We start from the raw sequence: 17,591 nt of genomic DNA, 5'->3' as shown, positions 1-17,591 counted from the left end.
TGTATCAGTCCACTGTATAGACAGAATACATATTTATCCTTTCATCCGTAGAAATTTAGGTTGTTTCCACTTGGTGGGTTTTGTAGTAGATCTGCTGTGAACATGTGCCTTGTTGAATATATGTTTCGTTTGAACAATATTATTTTCAGTTCTTTGGGGCTTATGCTTGGGAATGGAATTGCTGGATTGTAAGGTAATTCTTAATTTGTCCTTGCTTTCTTTAGCCACGTTTCCTAACATACAACCTAAATTTAGTGTCTAGGGCTGAATACCAGGAGACGTGCAGATAGTGTAAGTGGATCAGCTTTGGGGAAAACATGTTTATTTACATGTAGAGGTGAATTCAGCATTTGCTATAATACATGTTACTTGAGAGGGTTGTTCTTTTGTATTTGCTGACTTCCTCCAGATGCCTAGATGAGGCAGAAAAGGCACTGAGACCTGCCATGCCTCAAATCCCTGATTGCCCAATTTGTGGTAAACCATTCCTCACCACCAAGAGCCGAATCAGTCACTTGAAGCAGTGTGCAGTGAAGATGGAAGTGGGGCCCCAACTCCTGCTTCAGGCTGTGCGGCTGCAGACAGCCCAGCCCAAGGAGGGCAGCAGCCCTCAGGCACCCAGGTAAGATAAATGAAAGGAATCAAATAATGGTGTTTGTACTTGATTTATACTTTCTAAAAGAGATTTTTATAGTGATGGAGAGTACTAGATCCCTCTTAGGTTCTGGAATGAAATTTTTGAGGAGGAAATTGGGCACAGTCCAGAAAGGATTACAGAGAGCATAGGTTCCCATGATGTGGGGCTCTCTGTTCTGAGAGCCATTGATGGTCCCTTGAGATCCTTCCTGAGATGTTTCTGGTCCTATAATCCTGTAGTAGTCCCTCTAGAGCATCTGTGAATTTGGTGTTTGCTTTACTTCCATGTCTTGGTTGCACACCTTGTTTCTTAGTGTTACTCCATTTTCATACTATTAATGTTAAATTATCCAGCACAGTTCAAAGCATTGATTTAGTACAACTATAGCACTATATTTTTTTCTTTTTAAAATATACAATATTTTGGGGCTGGAGAGATGGCTCAGTGGTTAAGAGCACTGACTATTCTTTCAGAGGACCCAGGTTTGATTTCCAGCACCCACATGGCAGCTACGAACTGTCCTTTACTCCAGTTCCAGGGGAATCTGAAGCCCTCTTCTGACCTCCGTGGCATTGCATGACACGGGTACACTCACATACATGCAGGCAATACACTCATAGACAAAATAAAAACAATAAATAATGGGTTTTTTTTTCTCTTTTTGAGACAGAGTCTCCCTGTAGCCCCAGCTGTCCTGGAACTCACTATGTAGACCAGGCTGGCCTCGAACTCACAGAGATCCTCCTGCCTTTGCCTCCTGAGTGTTGGTATTAAAGGCGTGCACCACCATGCTCAGCTAAATAAAATATTTTAAAAAATAATAATAATAAATGTGGAAAGTAATTGAAGAAGACAACTGACATCAACCTCTAGCCTCCACATATACATACATGAATGTATACACATACACACACACACACACACATGCATGCACATAATAATAATAAATAAAGTGTTTAAAAAATATATTTTTTTTATTACTCTTTGAGAATTTCATACAATATTTTGATCATATTTACCCCCCCCCACTCTTCCCCTAACTAGGACTGTTTTTTTATTGCATGCATTAATGCTTATGTATTAAAATAGGAGGCTCCCCCAACAGCTGGGAAGCAGTTCTTGGCATGCAAACTCTAGGCATGAACACGTCAGAGGGTCAGTTCTGCTCACACTGCCCCTGCTGCTGAGTACATCCAAGTTGAGCCCAACTTTACAGGGAACAAAGGCAGCATGGGCCCCAGTCTTCTCTAGGTTTGAGACCTTTGACAGCTGACGAGAACTGTTTCCCCTAGCCACTGCCTTGCACAGGGGTTGTGGACAGCTGGGCTGAGCCATAGCTGAGATCACAGAGGGCAGAAGGCCAGAGATCCTTTCTATATTTAGTACCCCCAAACTAGCATTATAGGACAAGAAGCCTTGAGAGCTTAAAAATAGACATTGTCTAAACTATTCCTTGCCTCTCGATTAAATATATCTACTTTAAAAATAGATGTACATGGGTCTTCCTAGAAGGCTGGTGAGTAGAAAGTTATGAGAACTGGAAGCACTTAGGGACTTTGAGACTTCCTTAAGAGGACTTTGAATTTTTCCTCTACTCAGGGCAAGCCCAGGCATTTGGACTCTAGAGTATTGAGTTTCATGGCCATAACACACACACATACACACACACACACACACACACACACACACACACACACACACACACACACACACACACTGGTCTGAGTATCTTCTTGCCCTCTGTACCCCTTACTTGGTTTCATCAAGCTCATTCCCTGCCTGTGGCCCAAGATTCAGCTTCATTGCTGCTGTTCACACTTGGTACCTGGCTACTGGGTGGCTCCCCTCTTGCCTGTGGTTATCATGGAGATTCCCAGGAAGCTGGAGTTGAGCTAGGGATTGTTTACATCTTCCAAGCCCACACTTGAGAATCTCCAGCTTTCCCTATCCAAGGGAGAACTTGAGCTTTTGCAAAAGCCTGAGGTGTGGCGGCAACTTCAGGGCAGGCTGAGTGGGTCTGTGCTCTTGGAGTTGCTTCTTCCTGCTTGCCCAGCTGAAGGAGCTCATGTAGACAGAGGATGTTCTCTCCGGCCAAAGATATCTGCACACCAGACTCCCCTAAAGCACAGACAGGTCAGCTTCTGGGGCACCTGACTGGTGGCTGCAGGAGCTGGGTGGCCTTTCCTTTGGACCTTGGGTAGAGGTTTTACTGTGAGCCCCCTAAAGGAGGGGAAGGATGCTTTATGGCTAGTGTGGCCAGGACTGTCTCAAGGGCATCTGAATTTTTGGTGGGCTAGACTTGTTGGCTACAGAGAGCCAACTTGGAGCTATAGATTCTACTGGGTTTGTTTGGCCACATCTATGTGTACAGGTACCACTGATGGCCAAGAAGACCCTAGGCTCTCCTATGTGTAAATCATGCTGAATTTCTGGTTTAGGGATTGATGAGCTCATGAGGAACAGAATCAGCACAGTGGGACACATGGATTCCTTTTGTCTCCTGCAAGAGGAACAGGCCCAGTGTCCAGAAGTCCTTACTGACCTTTCTCTATGACTCCCTTTTAACCTCAGCAACCACATTGGAGGTTTGAAACGGAAAGGAGCCACCAACAAGAAGGAGCCACAAAAGAGGCGGAAGGTCAACAGGCCTGAGGCTCCATCTGAGGACATGCTGGTGGCCATGGCTCTCTCTCGCTCTGAGATGGAACAGTGTCCAGCTGTGCCCACACTCAGCCTAGAAAGTGCTTTTTCTGAGAAGATAAAGCTAGGAGCAGGTATGTGTGGCTGGAGCAGAGGCCTGGGGAGATCTCAGTACTCTTTTGCTGGCTGACAGTTGTTAACACAGGCAGCTTTCAGGATGAGTGGCCAGATCCACTTCTGACTGTGCCACTTTTGTTTACCTCTAGAGAAGAAAAGTCGCAAGAAGAAACCCCTGGTTTGCCCCCCACAATTGTTAGTCCAAGACTCTGAGACCACAGGTAGACAGATTGAAGATCGTGTTGCCCAGCTCCTGTCAGAGGAAATGGAGCTGTCCAGCACCCCACCACTTCCTGCCAGCAGGATTTTCAAAGAAGAATTGGAAGAGGCAACCTGGCGTCTGCAGCTGCCCAAAGGAAAGCAGAACTTTCTGTGGGAGGGCAGTGCCCTCACAGGAGCCTGGGCTGAGGAGTCCTTCTACACAATGGGCCTGGTTCCTCCAATCATGCCCCGAAAGCCTACCAAGGTGAGCCCTGTTCCTCCTGTCACACATGTTAATGGATGGGCTTTGGAGGAGGGTGGGTAGTTCTAGAAATGCAGCCAGATACCAGGGCTGGTTAAGAGAAAGTCCAAGAAGTAGAGTAGTAAGTAGGCAACAGGAGCATTGTCTGTAGCTCATTTCTCTTTGTACTAACTAAATGGCTCTCTTGCTAAGAAAAAAGAGGACTTGGGTTCCCCAAATTTAGTGCATTCCTGGAGAATTGGTTTGAAATGCAAAGTCCAGGCCAACCTCCAGGGTGGCTGCTAAAATCTGTCTGAGATGGGGCCTGGGAACCTGCATTTTAAATATACATTCCAGACAGTTCTGCTAAAGGTGGTCCTGAGTCAGTACTCACCAACCTGTAGCCATTTAAATGACGTTAATGGACTACAGGCTCCTGGGGACCCTTCTGACAATCAGGTAAGCTGCAGACTTAGAGGCCTCAGGCAGGCCTGAGTTGTGACAGAAGCCTGCCAACTCAGTAATAGGGGAAGCTTGCTGGGGCTACTCCTGCCTGTGACTGGCCACCCTTGAAGGCAGCCCTGTCCTGTCTGATTCGAGGTCTATCTGTGTATGAGTAGGGTGACAATGACCATACAGCTTTCCAACTTGTTTCAGGAACCTGAGCTACCACTGGCATTGCCCAAGCAGCTAGAGCCAGGTATACAAAGGCCACCTGCTCACCACAGCAACCCTCCTATGGGCCATAGCCCCAGGAACCAGTTGCTGTCCTCCAGCCAGAGGGAGCATCAAGCCCTGCAGGACCTTGTAGACTTGGCAGAGGAGGGGCTGAGTGCCAGCTCATGGCCCAGTAGTTTGGGAGTACCCACAGGTAAGGCACTGGGTGGGGCATTGGGCCTGCCCTGTCCAATCTAAGGTGGTGGGGGCGACTAGACCATGTGCTGCTATAAGGCTCTGTGGCTCAGTGGCTCATCTCAATTCAATGGAGAATATAGCCTTGAGGTGCTTTTGTGTTTTTCTTCAGAGGTGAATAGGATGTGGAACATTTATGTCTCATGATTTCCCGTAAACTTTAAAGACAGCTGCCTGTCCTAATTTTGTCCATTACTGTCCTTCTATATTCTTATTGGGGAGCTGTGTAAAATAACTGGGGTGGGGGGGGCTTGTTTAAATGAAGATGTCCTCAAATAACGTAGGTCTAACTAAGCCTATGGTTGATATTGGCTGTTTGGGTGGCAACCTTGCCAGGAGGTAACATCCTTTTAATCTACACATCCTTCTCTCAGGGTTGGATTTGGTACCTAACAGCCCTCCACTCACTGGGTTCATCCTGCCATCCAAGGAGAAGCCCCTCAAGAAGGGTGGCCATGCTTCGGTAAGAATAGAGACTTCTGTGCCACAAGTTAACTTGTCAGCTCTGCCATGGCTCTGTGGTCTTGGCCATCCTTATTTGAACCCCCTGACCTTCCCAGATGGCTGGCACATCTAGGCAGTCGTTGATTGGAGACAACTGAGAGGCAGAGGCCTCTTGGGCCACTGCCACAAAATCTTCTGTTCTTTCTGTCCTTGGATGCTGTAGAGCTGATCCCCAGAGCCAGCTTTGCCCTGGAGCTCAGAGGAATCATTGCTTCCCTGAGTGACTGCTTCATCAGCATCTCCTCTGCATGCTTGTTTCTTGGTGATTTCCTTGATTCATTAGGGACTCATTGTGCCTTCCTCTGTATATGGGTCATGATCTGGGTTCCAGCTAATAATCCAGTATCCTATGTTGGAACTGAATGGCATTGGAAACTGGGTGTTCTACAGAGTAGATGTCATTCCTGTGAAGTACCATTTTAGAGATGTTCCTGGACATAGCTGGGAAGTAGCAGATCCCTGAACAACTCAGGCTCAGAGTCCTAGTCCATTGCATCAGGCTACTCTAAGAACTAGGTACACCATTGTGCACACACAGCATTTAGCTATTAGGATGTCTTTGTTACAGTTCACTCGCCGTCCTTCATTCCATAAGTCAGGGAACACACTGTAATAGAGAACTGAGAAAGAAATTAGCATTTGCTCTTCTGGATCACTAAGGTCTTCATATGGGCACATTCTGGATAGGAGTACAGGTTCTGGCTCTTGGTATACCCTAGTGCTCCCTCTCGTGGGTCAGTTAGAGAAACAGTGATGGAGAGAGATGACAACTCTCTTTTCCTCCTCTCATTGCAGCTCTCCCTTGGGTTGCTGGCAGCTGACTTTGGGGCCATGGTCAATAACCCACACCTGAGTGATGTCCAGTTCCAGACCGACAGTGGGACAGTGTTTTATGCTCACAAGTTTGTTCTTTATGCCCGATGTCCACTTCTCATTCAGTATGTAAGTACACGGGGTTCCAGTTGTCTAGCACCTCTCCCTCCCTTTTTGTCTAGGTTTCCTCTCTCCTCCATAAAGGATGGCATTTGCATCATAATAAAGTCGCCTCATCAGTCTGTCTCTGTCTCTGTTCTCTCTCTTTCTCTCCCTCCTCCCCCCTTCCCCCTCCTCTCCCTCTCCTCTCCCCCCTCTCCCCCTTCCCTCTCTCTGACTTACTTTGTAGCCCGGCTAGCTGGGACTCATAGTGATCCTCTTGCCTCCATCTCCTAAGTGCTGAGATCGGTTTAAGCCACCATACCTGGCTCTATATTTTTCTTCTGTTTGTACCTTCAAGGTTGAATTAGTGTTCTGACATGTTTTGACATGTCAGTGAACTGTTTAGTCGCTTGTCAGAAAGTTCTAGACACAGGGGTGTCCAGTCTTTTAATATTATGATATCATATTATGATATGTATTGGGCCATATTCATAGCTAACCTGGGACTTTTGCAGCCCATAGGTCACAGACTAGATATATCAAGTAGAAACTAACCAGTTCCTTAAATGCCCAGCCTATAGAATTTTGACCAAGAAAATGCACAAGACTGGCCCCCATTTTTTCTAGGGTCTGGGGCTCTTGAAGAAGCTACAGAGTCTCAGACATCACAAACCATTGTTCACTCCAAATTTTGACTGTTCAGTTAGTAAGCCTTCTGTATTTTCTTCTTCAGGTAAACTCTGATGGCTTCTCTGCAGTAGAGGATGGAGATCTGACTCAGCGCATCCTGCTGAATGATGTGAGCCCTGAGGCTGCCCATGCTTTCCTGAACTATCTCTACATGGCGGACACTGACCTGCCTCCCAGCCTGGCTCCTGACCTGCGCTCCCTGGCCCTCAGGTTGGGATTGTTATTTCCATGCACTCCACAGCCTTTGAGAGTTAGTGACATGCATTGGCAGATTGATAGCTCAGAGGGTTGTGCTGCCAAAAGATCAGGGCTAAAGTCATCAAAACTTCAAGTCTTGTTTATACCTTCTAATCTGTAGTTTCTATCAGCGATGACCCTGAGTGAGGCATGGTAATGGGCAAAATTGAACACTTTCAGGGGTGCCAAGAGTATGGGGTAGAAACCCACTGGGCATGGTAAGAGGGTAGACCATGGCCTCAGCACCCTTACACACTGCAGCTCCTTGATTGCCCACACCCTCTCTCCACCACTCACGCCACGAGCGTTACCTAACATCAGCTGGTATTATCCCTCCTGATAAGGCTTAAACACCTTTGGGGTAAAACCTCATTCATCCCAGGCTATATCACTCTTCAGGTGCCTTTCTAGAAAAGGAACAGCTCAGCAATGAAGGTTTGAGATGCACTGACTAGGTTCAGAGCCTTCTGATAGGTAGCCAACTGGCCTGCCAACCGTTTGTCTACTGTCGTTTGTCTCAGGCACAGTGTCTCTCCCTGCATGACTCTTGGGGAAGCATGTGCTGCCTGATTTTGTAGCCCCATGAGCTCCTGGGATCTCCAACTCAGCATGACTCACCCCCACTTTGTCTGTAACAAAGTGCTCTCTAGAGCTAGTTCCTGGACAGGAGCAAGGGGAAAGGCCACAAGTGAGTCACATCCTTGTTCTTCATGAAGACTGCTCTGGCTGCCAGACCCAGCTGCTGGACCGGTGCCTCCATGCAGAGCAGTGATAATATACAGTGTTTCCTATTGCAGGTTTGGAGTGCACGACCTTGTTCATCTGTGTGAACAGGTGCCTGTTATGACAGACCTGGAAGGAGAGCTGCAGGAGGAGAAGGAAGATAAGAATTGTGAAAGCAGAGCAGAGAATTTCCAAGAACTCTTGAGGTCAATGTGGGTAGATGAAGAGGAGGAAGCAGAGACTTTGTTGAAATCTGAGGTCTGTGAAGAAGACAGAGAAAAAGTGAATGAAGCAGAAATGGAAGAAATTTATGAATTTGCAGCTACTCAGCGGAAGCTGCTCCAGGGGGAAAGAGCAGCAAACTCAGACAACAACACTGGCAGGGTTAGGGATGTCAATCCAGTTGCTTGGCCTACCCTGGCAGATGTCCAGGGTAATGGACAGTTGGAAAAGGCAGAGAAAATGGAGTCATCTAAGCTAGGAAAAAAAGAGACCCTAACCAGCTGGGAAAATACAAGATATTCCTTTCTGCTACTCCATGGCCAGTGCTCAGATAGGGCAGGGGAGGTGGAGACCAAAGAGCAACAGGCTCCAAGGGAGGCAGGTAGCCACCCCAGCTCCTGCAGCCCTTCTGGAAGCCCACGGGTAAGGAGTAAAGAAGGATCTCTTTTGTACCCAGTCAAGACCCATGATTACAAACAGCTCTTTGTATCAACTCAAAGAGAATTCTCTGAACTGTCCCAAATAACAGTGGATCACAAACAGCTAAGTGACACTGTCAAGGAGAGGCAGGTAGAGAAATCCCACTCCTCCTCTCCAGAGGAGATACTTCCTTCATGCCCCCACTTCCTCCTGTCACAGTCCCCTACAGATGCAAGTCCCAGCCAGTCATGGCATCACCTTTATTCCACAAGTGATTTATCCCCATCTGTGTCCCAGTCACACAGTGGCATTTCCAAGGTGGCTTCTCCAAGCTCACCGTCTCCAGTTACCCCAGCAAAGCAGAGGAGGAACAGAAGTGTTCTCACATTACTCAAGGAACCAGGCCATCAGAAAGGCAAACGAGGTAGTTCCATGTTGGAATGCAAAAATAGGGGCATCCTAACTTCCCCAGCAAAATCTCTACCCATTGACTTGACCCAGTCAGTATCTGACCACTTGAGTTCCAAGACTCAGGATCCTCCATGCCATGTGAAGAAAGAGGATGAGATCATCCTTTTACTGGATTCAGATGAAGAGCTAGAACTAGAACACAACAAAACAAAGTTGATTTCTAATGATTCCTCAGAAGAGAGGAAAGTTCTAGAAGTTAGCCCCAAGTCTTCTGAGCTGTTTTCAGTCATTGATGTTGATGAGGAGCAGGAACATTTCCAAAGCTCATTGAAGAGAGAAGCTGAGCTACAGCAGGAAGAGGTAGAGGGACAGCAGGAGAATCAGGCTGTTCTGGGGAGCAGAGGGATCCCCTGGCTGTTCTGCAACCAGAACAGCCCAGATGAGGATAGCACCACAGACACCTCCTGGCTGGTGCCTGCCACCCCACTGGCCAGCAGGAGCCGTGACTGCTCGGCACAGACCCAAATCACAAGCCTCAGGACCAGGACTCTGGGGGATGAGACTGCTCATCTCACACCCAGGGCTTCCTTAGAGCACTGGAGAATGCAGGAAGCAGCCCAGAAATTCTCAGTTATCATGCCACAAGCATTGCCTGTTGTTCCAGGAACGTCTGACAGTGGAAGGCAGGCCTACAGAAGCCCTTCCCATCCCTATTCCAGGTGCCACAAGCTCTCTTCTCCACAGCCATCATGTCCTCTTCCTGATTTAACCAGGCGGTCCCAGAAACTCTTACCACCTGGGCCATGTCTGTCAAATCAGGCTGCAGCCGATGAAGTGGTAGAAGTTGGGGACAGTGACGATGAGCAGGAGATGGCTTCCCATCAGGAAAATGGCAGCTCCCTTCTGGATGGTGACCTCCCAGTTCCCATGGGCAACTGCTGTTGGCATGTTGAGCCCCTCTCCCCAATTCCAATTGACCACTTGAACCTGGAGCGGACTGGTCCCCTAAGCACCAGCAGTCCCAGCAGCCAGGCCCAGGAGGCTCTGTATGATAGTAACTGCCACTCCCCAGGACTCCTGGGCACCACCCCCATCCAGGGAAGTTGTGCTGCCCAGAGAGATTCTCAAGAGCAATCCCCACAAGCCAGCTCCCCAGGGAACAGCAAGCTAAGCTTCCTGAATCCAGCTCTGTGGGATGACTGGAACGAGGACGATCAGAACTCTCCAGAGGCGGCTCCTGCAGCCCAGACTCCAAGTGCCAGAGCTCAGAAACCAGAAGGGCCAGAGACACCAAGTGAGTGGCCTTGAGACCTGGGAGAGATCTTGTCCTATACTGTTTACACTAATGGGAACATGGAGGTCAGGAGTGAAAAGCTGAACTAACAGTGCTGAAGGCCTTGCTCACCTGGGCAAGACCCTTCCATTGTCCATTATACAGACCTTCCTGTATAATGAAGGGAGAGTGGCTTGCTCCCCTAACATACACTTCATAACCATTCTGTCAGTGTTTCCTAAACCTGCTTGGATCCCAACTAATGTACTTGTTAAAACTTCCTATCTGTGGTCCTCCCTCCAGAACACTGACCCAGCACCAGAGGTGCATATTATATGTGGTTGGGGAGATAGCTCAGGCAGTAAAGTGCTTACTGTGCAGACATGAGGACCTGGCTTTGGTAACATGCATTTTTAATCCAACTTTGGGGAGGCAGAGACAAGAGCATCCACTGGGGTTTGCATAGGAGAATTGGCAGGCAAACCCTAGTTTCTAGGGAAAGACCCTGTCTCAAAAAACAAGGTAGATAACTCCTGAGGAACAGCATCCAGTATTGACATCTGGCCTCCACACACACACATGCATGCATGCATGCACCTGCACATCCACATGTTGTGCACACACACAATTGTAATTGCATAGAACCCAGCAATTCCTCATTCACTATGTATCCAAAAGAACTGAAAACAGATTCAAACAGATAATTGTTTGAGCAGCACTACTCAAAATAGCCATAAGATGTCCTCCAACGGACAAATGGGTAAACAGAATGTGGCTTGTCTACACAGTAGGCTGTTACTTAGCCATAAAAAGGAATGGGGTGTTGATTGGCCTGTGCTCTGTGGATGAATGTTGAAATCTTGTTAGGTTGCAGAAGCTAGACATAAAACATCACTTTATATAATTTGTTTCTATGAAATGTATAGACTAGGTAAACCAGAGTGATACAACACAGATTGAGGAGTCCTGGGGCTGAGGGAGGCAGTATGAGAGTGACTGCTTATTGGGTGCAATGTTTCTTTTGTCTTGGAAGTAGGTAGAGCTGGTGATTACCCATCCTTGTGAATACTAAATGGCACTGCACTCTTCACTTTAAATTTTTATATGAATTTCACATTAATTTAGAAAAATGGGCTATGCTGTAGTTCAGCAGTACAATATAATGATGGATTCCATCCCTAGCACCACAAACTTAAAAACACAAATGAGGGAAGTGTGGGAGATTGTGCTGCATGCTTCTTGTCTCCCAAGTGCAGAGGTCACTTCCAGCTCATTTCAGGCATTCAGGAAGACTTCAAAGTTAAAAGCCACTGCTCCTGCCGGGTATGATGGTGCAGGCCTTTAATCCCAGCACTTGGGAGGCAGAGGCAGGCGTATCTCTGTAAGTTCAAAGCCAGCCTGGTCTACATAGTGAGTTCCAGGATAGCTGGGGCTACAGGATGACCCTGTCTCAAAAAGACCAAAAAAAAAAAAAAAAAAAAAGCCACTGCTCCCTAGCACAGGGAAGCGAGGACAGTGTCTGCAGGCTTGGTGCCTTCAGAATCACCTGAGAGCTTCCTAAAACCCAGGCCTCAACCCCATGCCCTAGTGGTTCTGCTCTAGGAGGCTCAGTACCTAGAATTTGCATTTAGTACCAGTTCCCACACTATGCTCGGAGAACAACTACAAGAGACTTGAGACTGAGTTCTTTGGTCATTCTGAGGTAGGCTTCGAGGACTTGAAGGCAAAAATCTGAAATGATAGGAGACAGTTTCAAAGGGCTGCATGGTCATGGTCATTAAAAATGATAAAAACTATATCTTTTGGGGGGGGGCTTTTGAAACAGGTCTCCCTGTAGCCCCAGCTAGCCCTGGCTGGGCTGGAACTTACCGTGTAGCCCAGGCTGACCTTGAACTCACAGATACCCACCTACATCTGCCTTCTAAATGCTGGGATAGGATTAAAAGTGTATGCCATCACACCAAGCTGGGGTTTTTGTTTTGTTTTTTGTTCTGTTTTGTTTTGCTTTTTAATACAGGGTTTCATTCTGTGGCTCTTGAATGTGCACTAAACCCCCTGTCTCAGCTTCCAACTTGCCAGAATTACTGGTGGCATTCCCATCCCTGCTTGTTTTGTTTAGGACTATAGGTTGGAGTGGAGGAGTCACTTAGTTTGTTGACAAAATCAAGTCTCAAATAAATAAATGAGGAGCTGGAGAGATAGCTCAGCAGTTAAGAACACTGGTTGTTCTTGCAGAAGACCCGAGTTTGAATCCCAGCACCCACATGGCATCTAACAACTGTCTGTAACTCCAGTTCCAAGGGATCTGATGGCCTCTTCTGCCCTCCACAGGCATTGCATGACACGGGTGCACTTACTTACATGCAGACAATACACCATACACATAAAATAAAAATAATAAATAAAACATTTAAAAAAAATAAATGAGCTGGGCGTGGTGACGCACGCCTTTAATCCCAGCACTTGGGAGGCAGAGGCAGGTGGATCTCTGTGTACATAGTGAGTTCCAGGACAGCTGGGGCTACAGGGAAACCCTGTCTCAAAAAGACATAAATAAATAAATAAATAAATAAATAAATAAATAAATAAATGTTTTTTAAAAGCAAGAGCTTCATTGACATATAACTCCTATACCATAAAATTCACCCTTTTAAAGTGTACAGCTCAGTGATTTTTAGTATATTCACACCCATGGTATAACCATTACCACTGAGTTCCAGACATTTCTACTCCATACCCTTTCTCAAGCACTCCTGGCAGCCCTTGGCGGCTGTTGCTCTACTTTCTATAGATATGTTTTGTAACTGAATTCTTTTACTTAACATAAGGTTTTCAATGTTCATGTTTCATTCCTTATTATGCCTGAAAGCTGTAGCATTGTACGAATATGTGACATTTTGTTCATCCATTCATCCATTAGTTGCAGCTTCTTGGTTATTACAAATAACCCTGCTGATGAGCATTCATGTACAAGTTTTTATGTGGACGCACATTTTCACTTCTGGTATACTTAGGGCCAAGATTGCTGGATCATATGATAGCTATGTTTAGTATATTGAGGAGCTTCCAGACTGTTTTCCCAAGTTGCTGTTCCAGTTTCCAACACCACCAAGTACATGTCAGTGTTCCTCTTTCTCCCCATCCTGCCAACATGTATTATTTTCTGCATTTTTTCATCCTGGTAGCTATGAAGTAGTAATTCAATGTCTCGGTTTTTTGAGACAGGAGCTCACTATGTAGCCTGGCTGGCCTGGAACTTGCTCTATGGACTAGGTTGGCCTCAAAATCGCAGATATCTACCCCCTTTTGCCTCCTGAGTGCTGAGATTAAAGGCGTGTGCCGCCATGCCCAGCCTCAGTGTATTTTTGTTTGACGTATCTATCTGATGGCTCATAATAATTCTGAACGTCTTTTCATGTACTTCGTTCGTAGCCATTGTGTATCTTCTTTGGGGAAATGCTTGCTCTGATCCTTTGCTATTTTTAATTGTCCTTTTTTATGGGCGTGCGGGGATCTCGGGGCGCCAGCTGCTAGCGTGGCGCCAGTCTCCTGCGCGCACCTGGGAAGCGGTGAGTCCCGGGGCTCGTCTGCTCTGTGTTGCTGGTGGGTCCCTGCTTCTCTGCGTCTCTGTGGGTCTCTGCTACCGGGGCTGGCCCGGTCGAGTTCGGCCCCAATTTCACCCGTGCACTCTCTCTCTAAGTTCGGGACCTGTCAGCTGCCGGGTCAGGAGGAGGGGTGCGGGACGGCTAAAGCTGGATTTCCGTAAGTCGATGACGGAAGGATAGCGCCCCCTGGGGAGGCTGGATCGTAGGCAGTAAGACACAGAACTCAGCTCAGTCAGTGGTACAGCCCCTTTATTCAGTGACTTAGCTCGGCTCCAAGTCTCGGTGATCCAACTCCGATTATTGAGGGGAAACCAGGATATTTTATACTATGGGGGTGGTAGTAAAAACCTTAGCTGATAGGTACTCCTGGAATGCTTCATTTACATAGGGCGGTGGGCTTCTATCAGGCTATCAGACAACGCCTGATTAAAACCTGGTAGCTCCTGTGCCGGAGGGCATGTATCTTGTGACGGGCATTTCAAAAGTAAGTCAAGGAGGAGAGCAGAAGGCGCCCCACTGAGAAGGGGAGTCTCCCCAATAGCGCCGAGCCAGCTTGTGGCTATCCGGACATGAGGAGACTGCTACCCTAAACAGCAGGGGTCCCCAACACTTTTTTCTCATTTATCTGTTTTGTGTATGTGTGCACATGTGCACTCTGCAACAGCACCTGTGTAGAGATCAGAGGACAACTTTCAGGAGTTGGTCCTCTCCTTCTACTATGTGGGTTCCAGGGATCAAACTTAAGTCATCAGGCTTGGCAGTAAGCACCCTTATTCACTGAGCCATCTTGCCAGCCTACGTTGTTTTTTTATTGTTAAACTAAAAAGTTCTTATGTCTAAGCCTACTTGAAGAGTGTCATTGTTGCCCATTGTCTGATGTTGTCACAGTATATTGACAGTAACAACATCAGGTTTCATTGTCATGTGCTGGGTTATTGGGCTAAATAGCCCCAGGTGTCTACTCACCAGCCATCTGTTTTGTACATGGCATGGCTCTTCACGATTGCCATATATCACAATGGAAAGATACAACTCCAAATGGTAAAGGGTGGCCATTACTGCTCTGATGAGGCACAGTGTTGACTGGGATCTATCAGTGCTTTATTTCTCTTGGTACCACTTCCGGGGCAGGAAATGGTAGCAAATTCACACCCTTCACACTGAGGCATGTACTTGTGTTTTATCCAGAAGGTGCTAACAGGAAAAAGAACTTGCCCCCCAAAGTGCCTATAACTCCAATGCCAAGGTATTCCATCATGGAGACTCCAGTACTGAAGAAAGAACTGGACAGGTTGGTGGTGGTCTTCTGGGCTTTCTTGTGTGTGATCACCTGTATATACCCAGGCTCAGCAAGCCTGGAAGTGAAGGATCCAGCCCCTGGCTCTTCAGGTCTGGTGCTGCGAGGGAAGTTCTGCAGAGGGTGTGGCTGCTAGGGGCAGGGTGGATGGCTGAGCTCTTCACACTGTTCCCAGATTTGGGTCCCAAGAAACAAACCAATAAGATTTCTGTGGGTTATTCATCAGGTAACAGGTTTCTGTGTTCTACACTGGTGGAAATGGGAACCTATCCATACCATCTGAGTGGTATTTTCATTTTCTAAAAGAATTTGAAAACTTATCATGTCCCAGCAAATGCTGCTCTTCATTTTGGGCACTTGAGGGAGTCACTACTTCCACCACTGTGCAGAACACTATGGAAACATCTGTGGAATGGATATCCTTTAGGTCAAGCTTAGTTAGCATGCAGACAGATACTCAGTTTTGAATGCTCCTGAAAGTCAGGCATCTAACGTTTTGATACCATGAAGGCACACATTTACTCTTTGCTGACATACCAAAGTAGCACAGAGTATGTAGACAGAACTGCAATGTTGGACCCTGAAGTTGACCTATTTCTGCATGCAGGTTTGGAGTCCGTGCTCTGCCCAAACGCCAGATGATTCTAAAACTGAAGGAGATTTTCCAGTACACTCACCAGACCCTGGAGTCAGACTCTGAAGATGAGATCCAGTCCTCCCAGGTGTCCCCAGGAGTCCCTTGCAGCCAAGCCCCTGCCATCAAGTCCAACAAGCGATCAAGGTCAGGAGGTTACACCCAGCTCAAGACCACTGCAGGTCTTGGCACTCAAAGGTCCAAGGGTTCCACTAAGACCAAGGGCCCTCAACATCGAAAGAAGCAGCTCAGTGAAAGCATCCCCCACCCAAGCAGGTCACCAGCTGGGGAGCCACCTCCAGACCCTAATGGCAATGCCCAGCTCCCAGCCTTCCAAGAATCCATCGCTGCCTCTGTGGATGGCAGTGACAGCTCCTTTGGCTCTCAAAGGTAATGAGTGGGAACAGCGGGGTCAGTTACATCATGGGTCCTCTGGGCAGTGGGTCTGAGAGCAGTCATTGATGAGGCCGAATGACCAAGTCCAAAAGCCCATTGACTTCTGGGCTTCTCTGTAGGAAGCCCAGGTGGTTTAAAGGTTCATTCCTTGGCCCCACTGCAGGCCTTTAAAACCCTGTTCCTTCCCCACATGCCTGGGTGTTCTTGGCTGAGGGGGGATCTCACTCAGGCTGGCACATCTAGGGAACCCAAGAACCAGAAAGGCCTGTGGGACACCCATCATGGAGTCCTGTCACCCTGGGGGTCATCATTGCCACATACTAGCCCCACAGAACCATGAAAACACATGTCTTCCCTCAAAGAGGCTCCTAGTCTTGGGGGCTGGAGAGAAAGGGTGTCACAGAACATCTGTTCTTTTCAGCTCCTCCTGTGAGTTTGGAGCTGCCTTGGAGTCTGCAGGTGAAGACAAGGAGGGTGAAGAAGGGGTCGGTGCATCACAGGCAGCCATCCAGGCAGCCAACACAGAGGAGACAGTGAGACGCTATATCTGCTCCAAGCCAGCCCTGTACCGCAAGGTACTGATGTACCAGCCCCTCGAGCTAGCTGAGTTACAGGCTGAACTGAAACAGGATGGCATCCACGTGGCCATGGGCAAGCTGCTGGACATCCTGGATGCTCAGTGCATCACCTTCACGACTGCAGCAGCCAGAAAGGAGAAGCTGAAGCAGAAGAGGCGGCAGCACTTCGGCCGAAAGAAAAAGGGAAGGGAATGACAGGCCCCACCCTACTAGCCACCTGCCAGAGGACCTGAGCACCTAGTGCAAATCAGGCCTCCATAATCATCTCTGCCTTGGGACCTCAGCCTGTGTCTGTGGAAAGGACAACAGCCCACTCATCCTTCTCTGGCTTCCAGCAGCTGGTCATGTCACTCAATGAATTCAGAGCCAGACCCCTCCTTTTTTTTGCCCCAGCAGGGTTCTCACCTGTGTCTTCCTGAGAGGCAGTGTACCACACAGCTGGCCAGGGCAAGGCCTGATGCTTCCCCACCTGTCATTCTGTGTCCATTACACCCAAGCACAACTGCCCCATGAGGTGTTCTGAGACGGGCATCAGGTCCAGCCTGCCTTCCCAACACTCAAACCAATCCCAGCCACACAGCAGTCCAGGCCTTCATGGGCTTCCTGTACCACCACAGCACAGGTGCTCTTCTGACCCAGTGCCTGCCCAGATATTTATCACTGTCACCAGCATCCTCCAAGCAGGACCGCGAATAAGGGCCCAGCCCAACTCTGAAGACACCCCCCTCCAAGCAAGCATGCTCTTTGCAGGCTCTACGTACATGTGGTAAAGCCTCCTTGACTCCACAGCCATGTGGGCCCTGGGGAGGGCCAGAGAAGAAAAAAGTTTGGGTCTCCATGGCCTGTGAATGTCCTTATCTGTTTTAAATACAGTGTGGTTGGTTTTATATGATGTGCAATAAAAACAAAGAAGGCTTTATAGATGCTACTCCAGAAAA

General features: G+C 47.8%; 1 protein-coding gene across 6 annotated transcripts in view; it reads left to right on the top strand.

Annotated features, from left to right (window-relative positions):
- The window catches only part of Slx4 (SLX4 structure-specific endonuclease subunit), a 26,548-nt gene extending 8,957 nt beyond the window's left edge, over positions 1 to 17,591 (top strand). For 4 of the 6 annotated variants that reach the window (XM_029570142.1, XM_017801489.2, XM_029570131.1 and 1 more), the window contains 11 exons: positions 410 to 622; positions 3,209 to 3,411; positions 3,544 to 3,860; positions 4,494 to 4,707; positions 5,123 to 5,211; positions 6,048 to 6,194; positions 6,901 to 7,067; positions 7,892 to 10,164; positions 14,937 to 15,039; positions 15,653 to 16,069; positions 16,497 to 17,591. In XM_029570142.1, coding sequence (XP_029426002.1) covers positions 410 to 622; positions 3,209 to 3,411; positions 3,544 to 3,860; positions 4,494 to 4,707; positions 5,123 to 5,211; positions 6,048 to 6,194; positions 6,901 to 7,067; positions 7,892 to 10,164; positions 14,937 to 15,039; positions 15,653 to 16,069; positions 16,497 to 16,848 — 4,495 coding nt within the window. In that variant the 3' untranslated portion in view covers positions 16,849 to 17,591. The remainder of the gene's footprint in view (positions 1 to 409; positions 623 to 3,208; positions 3,412 to 3,543; positions 3,861 to 4,493; positions 4,708 to 5,122; positions 5,212 to 6,047; positions 6,195 to 6,900; positions 7,068 to 7,891; positions 10,165 to 14,936; positions 15,040 to 15,652; positions 16,070 to 16,496) is intronic. The other 2 variants (XM_029570145.1, XM_029570144.1) reach the window with 2 other exon arrangements.

This window comes from Nannospalax galili, unplaced genomic scaffold (genome assembly GCF_000622305.1).
Source record: "Nannospalax galili isolate Female #2095 unplaced genomic scaffold, S.galili_v1.0 scaffold471, whole genome shotgun sequence".
NCBI classification, from domain to species: domain Eukaryota; kingdom Metazoa; phylum Chordata; class Mammalia; order Rodentia; family Spalacidae; genus Nannospalax; species Nannospalax galili.
Note: the sequence above shows the minus strand (reverse complement) of the source record. Positions and strands in the feature narration are given on the sequence as shown.